Here is an 8,983-nt window from a genome sequence, read left to right on the forward strand (position 1 = left end):
AGCAATTACTCTTCAGCTTTATTGTCTTTACTTTATTGTTCATACTTTTTTGGTCTCAGCTGACCTCGAGTCCCTGGATAGACAAACTCGAGGCCCCTACTGCTTCAGCAACATTGATTTGGTTCATTATTTCTTCTCACTTAAGCTCAATATTACTTGTTTAATCACTAGTAATAGAATATATCATGTATCTTTAAAACCACAAATTATCTTTAATTATTACTCACATTTTTTGGGTAAATAATATCTGATCATTCTGTAATCATGGCACTTGAATTTTTAAGTGAAAGAATAAAAAGCATTAAACCCAATATCCATTTTAACCAAAAAGACTAAGGGGTCGTTTGATTGGAATACGATTTATACCGGTATAAATTATGCCGTTATAAGTTATATTGGGATAAGTTAAGCTGGGATTAGTTATACTGGGATTGTTGTTTATTCATTATTTGGTATGTTGTATTAAGAATGACAATTGCATAATTTCTAATAAGAATGTATAAATTATACCGGCGCTAATTACCCCACCTTCTATAAGGTATAAGTTATTTCAGTGTTAAAATTAACACCGGAATAACTTATATCTGGTTTGCTAACCAATCAGAATATTAAGATGATATTAATTTTTTATATCACCCTTATACTTTCTTGTACCTCGTACCAAACCACCCCTAATAGAAGTCCAGTACCTGAACCGTAGAATCTCCTTATCTATGCTAAACAAATGCCATTGAACGAATGAGGTTTTTGGTAAACATAGTTTAAGTTTAATGTTTTCTATTTCTGACTTGAAAAATCAAATGTCGCGTTATTAAAAAATGACGATTATATTTCTTCCTGACTGTAGTAATCTTTCGAGTAAAGTACTAAATAAATAAATAATTTTTAATATAAAAAAACTTTATTTATCTATTTTTAATACTTCAATTACCGTTTAAGCAATTTACTCGTGGCAAACACAAAGGTTAAGAAAATTCAATTTTGACTTTCAATATCTCAAATACCTTCCTTGGAAGAAAAAACAAGTGGTTACGTATTAAAAAACAAATCTTCAATCTTGAAGTACGTGCCACAAGGAAATTTAAGCCTATCGCCCACCTCCCAAATTCCCATGAATTGACAGTTAGTACCGGTCCCACAATTTCCACGTCATCAGATAACACCGAATTCCATCACCCGCCGCGTCACCCTAGCTCTCCCTCCTATATATAACTTGCAAAAAAGGGAAAGCGTACTGTAGCAAGCAAAGGTTTCGTACTGCCAAAATGAACATGTCACAACAATCACCGTCACCGTCCGCTGACCGGAGGTTGAGTGTTCTGGCGAGACACCTTGAACTGTCGTCCTCCGCCACCGTCGAATCCTCTATCGTCGCTGCTCCTACCTCTGGAAATGCTGGAACCAACTCTGTCTTCTCTCACATCGTTCGCGCTCCCGAAGATCCTATTCTCGGCGTAACTCTCTCTCTCTCTCTCTCTCTCTCTCTCTCTCTCTCTCTCTCTCTCTCTCTCTCTCTCTCTTCATCCACACACACACGCACTCACTCACATAACATATTAAGTATATGCGTGCTCAAATGTTCTGTATGTATTCATTTGTTCCGTATCAAATGTTCTCTTGTTATAAGCTGAATTTTAGAGGAATTGTAGTGCTATTTGCTAATCGAAAGAGCTTGATACTCATTCTCTTCCTATTGAATTAAATATTCCTTTTTTCTTATGGATGATGAATTTAAGACTTTTTTTTAGTCCGATCACTACGAAATTTCGATTTCAAGTTGATAGAAGTGAAAAATGATGGGGTTAACATATCAATTGAGCGAATAAAAAGAGAAATTCGTGTGTTGATATCTTCAAAAGTGTATTTAAATGTAGAGATATATTGTGATTTAGTTTCTGTTATTATCTTTGCCTTTTTTCTATTGAAATTTGAATATTATTTGTTGAAGTCTTCGTGACATATCTTGGTGTTATGTTTTGGTTATTAGGTCACTATTGCTTACAATAAAGATAGTAGCCCCATGAAGTTGAATTTGGGAGTTGGTGCATATCGCACAGAGGTGATCATCCTTTTTGGATTTTGTATTTGCGCTATTATGGTCAATGGAGCACTATTATCAGTTGCTGGATAATCATCCTTTTTGATATTTCCTTGATTGAAATCTAAAAACACGAATAAAAAGATATTTTTTGATGGATCTGTGTTTTGGTTTCTTCAGATTGACGCATTTCTGTTAATTGAAAAGAATTGTGATTGTTTTGGTGATTGTGGTGTTATTTTAGCTTCATACAGTTAATCCGACGCCGTAGTGTACTAGTGTTTGGCTGATGTGCTGCCAAGAGATAATGTTTAAGATTATGGTTTGCCATAACTGATAAAATTTAATATTAAAAGTACTTGGCTGGATGTTCTGCGTTTGCATAACTTGTAATGCATATGAAAAAGTTACCTTTGATTTTCATAATTAGTGAGAAAACTCAAGTAGCTTCCGCATTCCTGTCATTGCACTATCAAACACATTAAACGGTTTCCGACATATCTACCTAGTTTGGAACTTCATGATTTCTATTTTTCACACCTTGTAATAAATGATAATTCTTGGATCTGTGGTGTCTTTGTTCAAAAGATCACAGAGAAGATTGCATTTATTTTTTGTAGTCTAGTTGGCTCAGAGTCTGTCAAACACAACTTGTTACATCGCATTTTACCTGTTAGTTAAGAAACTTGGGTCATCAACAAATTTGTCATGAGGTGGTTATTTCTTGGGGCTTTGTGAATTGCTCTCAGCAATCTGCTAGCTTTCTTATGTGGACTCAAAACAATGAAGCTCTTGAGTTGATGTGTTGATTTTTCAATCAGAGTAAAACAAGTTCTATATTTGGCTGTGAGAGTAAAGTGGGAGCTATTAAAATTCCTAGCTGAATTTATGTTTCTTAATATCTTAAATCCTTAAAGGTAGAGGGAGAGGAAGGAGGTTTATTGATGAAGGGCTAGTAGTTGTGTATACTTAGTTCTTTTTCAAATTTCATAAGTATCTCTTGATGGTTTTTCTCGCTGACTGTTGAATATGGGGCTCCACAGTTTGTGTTGCTATATTGAAATGTTTCAGCTAATAAAACTAACGTGTTTCTTTTTCTTTCTCCCTTTTTTGGGGTTATCAGGAAGGAAAACCTCTTGTTTTGAATGTTGTAAGACAAGCAGAGCAGCTACTAGTAAATGACAGGTACTTGCATTGCCATTTCATGGAGTATGAATAAAATGTTTCCTTAATTCTATGTGATTAAACTTCAAGATTTCTGCAGGTCTCGCGTTAAAGAGTACCTATCTATTACGGGACTGGCAGACTTCAATAAATTGAGTGCTAAGCTGATACTTGGCGCCGACAGGTATAAAAGTTCCTGTTCTCTGTATAGTGTTGCCGATAAGATATGCAGGGAGATAAAGCATGTATTTTCCTGTTGCATAGGATGATATCTTCAGATAATAAGGCTCCATTCCAAGTGTTTGATGGCTTGGTAGATCTTTGTGAAGCATCTATTAACATTTGGTCACATTTTTTTTAAAACCAACTTCCCATCCCATCCATGCCATTCCACGTGTCAGTTATTCATGAAAATGCTGTTCACTTGCATACATGTTACTGCCGTTGTGTTGATTTCCTCAACTCTACTCATAATTTCTCTGTGTGGTCGCATTCTGGTGATCTGATTTATCTGATAATATCTGTACATGTTTTGAAATTTGGGTAGTGTCTCTTTGATTAGCGTGTAAAGCAAGCAACTCTTGATGCGTGTGATCAAGTGTATTGCTGTCTAGAGCTGACAGATGTTAAATTTATCTTATGCGTTTCCAAGATCTTCCAGATGTTCTATGTAATCTTTTTAGGCCAGCTTAAACTTTGACTTGCTTCATATACATTTATGTTAAAGGAGAGTTGTTAATATACTTCAATTTTTCACATTTTTAATTCCTCTTTTTACCTGTGGTCCTCACGAGCTCTTACTTTCTTTGCTTGGTACAGCCCCGCTATTCAAGAGAACAGAGTAACAACTGTGCAGTGCTTGTCTGGCACAGGCTCATTGAGGGTTGGAGCTGAATTTTTGGCTCGACATTATCATCAAGTAAACTGCTACATCTTCCTAACCTACCTTTCATTTTCCTTCGTTTTCTTAGCCTTCGTGGGTAAACAATCTTCAAAGTTGAATTAACCTTGATGTAACCATTCCTGCAGCGCACAATTTATATTCCCCAACCAACATGGGGAAACCACCCAAAAGTTTTCACTTTAGCTGGATTATCGGTAAAGAGTTACCGCTACTATGATCCAGCAACTCGTGGACTCAATTTTCAAGGTATGAAACACTTCCCTACAATATAATGATGTAACAGGATATTGTCCCATTAGATATCTATGGCTATGCTGTTTACTATTACTCTCTTCCAGGATGATGGATGTTCTTTTAGTCTTATTCTGGTATTTGATTACAAATTATCACAAGTCTGAATCAAGTTGTGGATGGATGGTTTCACTTGTTTGATTGCATTGTAATCCAGCAAACTTGTAAAGTCATCGTCATCTATGCTTTTTCTTTATACCTTTTTCTGCGAGGAAATAAGCGAAGAGAGATGGAGATATAACTTGATAATAATGGAATGCAACAAACGCCTAATTTAACATATTAGGGACCAACTAACGTCTACATTTGACATTAGCTCTTAACATTTTGACTTTTTAATACCTTACCAAAAATAAAAAAGATTGACATTCTAATGTCGCACGGAACCAAAGGTGGGAATAGCTGATAACATAGAAAAGTAACCAAACAAGTCCTGGAATCTTGTCAAAAAAGAAATTCAGTTGTCGAAATGTTCTTGAAAAAAGTTACTGCAACCGCAATGGTCGGAAGAATAGGAGGAAGAAATTCAATAATGCGGGTCAAATAGAGGAGGTGCCACTAAAAGGCCATTGGAGAGGGGCCGGGAAACACCATCTGAAAGAGGTACAGTGGTACCAGAAGGATTATCGAATGCTGATGCATAGAAACGAGTCAGAGATTGAAACAGTCACTGGAAAGAGGTTTGATGTTGTGACAGCAGTCACAATAAAGAAAAGTGGTGCAATCAGAATGATCACTGGAAAGGCTAGAATTGTAGAACTATCATAAGAAAGTGAATTGTGGAGGGAAATCTCTGTGAAAAGACAAAATCTATTTAGGTCCACAAGATCATAGAGGCTCTAATGCCATGTGAGAAACTAAGAGAGTGGACGGAAATAAATAGATTACTTGATAATTACTTGATAAAATACAATCCATACGTTTAAATCCGAATGACTAACTTTAATTTTAACACAACTTTTACATCTAAAAGTATGACACGTGACATTCTAACCTTTCGTGCTTGTGTTCACAACTTTGCATATCGCCGACTTGTTTACAAGAACTTTCTTTTTCGTACATGACAGGTTTGTTGGAAGACCTTGGATCTGCTCCATCGGGAGCGATAGTGCTACTTCACGCTTGTGCCCATAACCCCACTGGTGTTGATCCAACCATTGATCAGTGGGAGCAAATTAGGAGATTGATGAGATCAAGAGGATTGTTGCCCTTCTTTGATAGTGCATATCAGGTAAGAGATCATCAACAGATGTGCAGAGCACTTTGGCTGTTGGAGTTGTTGCTGTGTGAGCATTTAAAAGTGATGTGGTTTGTTCAGTATATGTCAATTAACCTTGATATTCAAACTTTGATATTCTAGGGCTTTGCCAGTGGAAGCCTAGATACAGATGCACAGTCTGTTCGCATGTTTGTGGCAGATGGAGGTGAAGTACTTGTTGCTCAAAGTTATGCAAAGAATATGGGGCTTTATGGTGAACGTGTTGGAGCTCTAAGCATTGTACGTCTTAAAGGACAATGGACAACTGTGCCTTATTTCTGAAAATTTATATCTCCAGTTGGTCATTTGTTGCATTACCTTTATTTTTCTCAGATTGATTCTCATGATGCATAAACTGTCTTACTGTTTTCATAGTGGCCTTCTTTTGTGATGTTAAAATTTGGTAGTTATGAACTGTTTAAAGCTTATATAGCTTACTTCCAAATAAATAACTGTGAGCCTTGGACATCACATATAAATTATTTTATATCACGGATTCGAGCCGTGGAAACAACCTCTTGCAGAAATGTAGGGTAAGGTTGCGTATAATAGACCCTTGTCATCCGGCCCTTCCCCGGACCCCTGCGCATAGCGGGAGCTTAGTGCAACGGGTTGCCTTTTTTTCATCCTGAGGCATAAAAAGTTTGTAATTTCTCAAGAATGAATAAAGAGCCTGTTATAACAGGCAATTTGCATATCATATGGTGTTGTTTGTCGCACAGTGATGACATATTTATCACACAAATGAAAGAAAAATGAAGGATATAGTTCTGAACCCTCAGTTAAACTCTGCTGACAGTTATAATTCTTCAAATTTTCTCAAATCTGTAGGTCTGCAGGAATGCTGATGTGGCGAGCAGAGTTGAGAGCCAGCTGAAGTTGGTGATTAGGCCAATGTATTCCAATCCGCCCATCCATGGTGCGTCAATAGTTGCCACAATCCTTAAAGACAGGTAATATATCAACCATCAGGAAATTGCTTCTTGGGACCCTAAAAAGCCATTTCCTTTCTTTCTATATGATAGAATCCAGTGTATGTTCAAAAATTATGTTTAGTCATTGTTCTGCAAAATAAATCACTAATTTTCTGCAGAAACATGTACCGTGAATGGACCCTTGAGCTGAAAGCAATGGCTGATAGAATCATCAGAATGCGTCAGCAATTATTTGATGCTTTACGTGCTAGAGGTAAATTTGCTGCATTATTTTCACGTATGTGTGCTCTTATTACATGTTTCTTGTTGCATCGACTTCGGATATTTTTCTCATTTTTGATAATTTCGGTTCAAGTGTCATTATAAATGCTACATTTTCGTGGCATATACTTCTACCCATAAAATATGCTGCAACTTGTTCCAGCTCATTTGTCTAGATAATTTATCAAAAGGACCAATCTTCACCAGCTGACTCTCCTGAATGAAAGCTTAATTTAGGAAAAAGATTAAGCAAACAAAACATGGAATTCGACAAATTCAAACATTTCTCCAAATCTTAATAGATCTCGATCCTCCTTAGTGCTTTCATCAACTTCTTAGGTAATTCACCTCTTAACTTTGGCTCTGACTGGGTTCTCTACCTTTGGAAAACCATCCCCAAAGATGTCCCTTCCATGACACTTTTTGGGACATGAACTGTTGGATCAGGCAAGAAATTAACCCCCCCCCCCCCCCCAAAAAAAAAAAAATAAATTGTTGGATCAGATTTTTTTCCTGATAGGTTGCATTCTTTCAGCATTCCCCTTAAAGTTTGTGATTTGGACGTTGTCCTCATTTTGGTATAAAAAATGTCATTGGAAACTTTCCATTTTGGCACATCAGGTGTTAGAATCATCATGTCTTCATAAATTGGCTATAGACAAAGTCTCATGTCGTCAGCTCCTTTCTTCAGTATCAGGCATTCTTTAATCAATGTAAGTGTCGAGCATTGCATGAGTAGGATACTTATTTCTATTTACATGAATTGATGGGCAAGTCGGGCATTTTTTAGTCGACTTAAAGGTCAAGCATTGCATGTATAAGATATCTATTTCTGTTGAATTCAATTGATTGGCAGGTACACCTGGTGACTGGAGTCACATTATCAAGCAGATTGGAATGTTTACTTTCACGGGACTTAACTCAGAGCAAGTTGCCTTCATGACCAAAGAGTACCACATCTACATGACATCAGATGGGTAATATGTCATTTCTCAGCAAAAAGTACTGTATATCATATCAGACTACCATGTCTCCTCCACATCTGATATGTGATTTTATTACCTCGTAAGAATTTCTACCCTCGGATGGTAAAACAGAAAGAGGGAAGGGAGTTAAAATCTTTTCAGCCATCAGTTAGTTCTTTTCTTGCAGTATTCTTGCTACCTTAGCTTTGATGAACGCTAAGAGAAATGTGGCTGTATTAATGAACATTTCTAGAGCATGGTTCTTTCTAAGTTTGTATTTAATTGTGGCAACTTCAATTAAGCTTGGGATATCAGATAATCCCAAAGCCTTTGACATACATCACATATTTCATTTTGCAGACGCATCAGTATGGCAGGTCTGAGCTCCAGGACAGTTCCACATCTAGCAGATGCCATACATGCTGCTGTCGCTCGGGCTCGTTGAGCTTGTTACTGCCTACTACTGTTTCCTTCCGGTTCTTCTGAGTTGTTCGCTGCTATCATTCTGGTTGACTGACCGAGTATCTTCTGTTGTTCAAGTAAATTCGATTGCAATTCCCTCTCTTTGCGGGTATATGGTCGTTCAAGCGTAATAAGTGGTTTCCTCTTAAGTTGGAGTTTTGGGATAAACCTATATTTGTAATAACTAGAATAAACAGTGTTTGTTTAATGTAGCAATCCTCTTTTAATAATCTCTCCAGTCTTAGCTGCTAAATAGGTCTATAAGCGTACGTACAATTGTTACAACCAATTTCTCTTATTTTAATGAAGTTAAAACTCATTTGATTATCATCTTATCTTAGTTAAGCTTATCTCCCAGAATTGACACATTCTGCGCTTCAACAGTAGTATTTTGAATAGTCTGCATTAGTTGAAACATGGGTCCATCGGGGAACTTCATTCGCCTTGTTCTCTGTTTAGGTCCATTGCCTCTTTTTTCTCTTTCTTCACCTCCATCGAAAGAAGTAAACTTTGGGCTGATGAGTTGCTTAATATTTCTTTGGAAGAATTCTAGTCGACGTTTCTGATTCATGTCTTGCTTGCTGAAGGATTCGTGAACTTGCTACGAGCATTGAAAGTATTTGGGTCTCATTCTTGCTATCAAAGTAAATCTCAAGAAAGAGGAATACAATTACATGTGATAATGGAGTCTGTCAATGGGCGGTG

The 8,983-nt window shown here is 36.8% G+C and overlaps 1 protein-coding gene across 3 annotated transcripts; it reads left to right on the top strand.

The window, feature by feature from the left end:
* The first annotated feature begins 1,224 nt into the window (after positions 1-1,224).
* LOC104231374 (aspartate aminotransferase, cytoplasmic) lies at positions 1,225-8,605 on the top strand. 3 transcript variants are annotated; one of them, XR_712074.2, is made up of 12 exons: positions 1,225-1,454; positions 1,988-2,059; positions 3,162-3,223; positions 3,303-3,386; positions 4,022-4,121; positions 4,232-4,352; positions 5,465-5,628; positions 5,758-5,895; positions 6,487-6,608; positions 6,749-6,843; positions 7,473-7,564; positions 7,708-7,799. XR_712074.2 is itself a non-coding variant. In XM_009784363.2 (12 exons), the coding sequence occupies exons 1-12, from the start codon at positions 1,266-1,268 to the stop codon at positions 8,259-8,261; spliced, it is 1,353 nt and encodes a 450-aa protein (XP_009782665.1). In that variant the 5' UTR covers positions 1,240-1,265; the 3' UTR covers positions 8,262-8,605. The 3 variants fall into 3 exon arrangements, 2 of the variants coding, with proteins under 2 accessions (XP_070009080.1, XP_009782665.1); XM_009784363.2 differs by lacking the exon at positions 7,473-7,564 and adding an exon at positions 8,177-8,605 and having other exon boundaries at positions 1,240-1,454; positions 7,708-7,828; XM_070152979.1 differs by lacking the exons at positions 1,988-2,059; positions 7,473-7,564 and adding an exon at positions 8,177-8,605 and having other exon boundaries at positions 7,708-7,828.
* The last annotated feature ends 378 nt before the right edge of the window (positions 8,606-8,983 follow it).

Source organism: Nicotiana sylvestris, chromosome 8 (genome assembly GCF_000393655.2).
Source record: "Nicotiana sylvestris chromosome 8, ASM39365v2, whole genome shotgun sequence".
In the NCBI taxonomy this organism is placed as follows: domain Eukaryota; kingdom Viridiplantae; phylum Streptophyta; class Magnoliopsida; order Solanales; family Solanaceae; genus Nicotiana; species Nicotiana sylvestris.

Excerpts from the sequence above, each read along its gene's own strand:
- LOC104231374 (XM_009784363.2), top strand. The coding sequence starts at position 1,266 with ATGAACATGTCACAACAATCACCGTCACCGTCCGCTGACCGGAGGTTG. Across the intron at positions 1,455-1,987 it reads CCGAAGATCCTATTCTCGGC|GTCACTATTGCTTACAATAA; the intron begins GTAACTCTCTCT and ends TTTGGTTATTAG. Across the intron at positions 6,844-7,707 it reads TGATGCTTTACGTGCTAGAG|GTACACCTGGTGACTGGAGT; the intron begins GTAAATTTGCTG and ends ATTGATTGGCAG.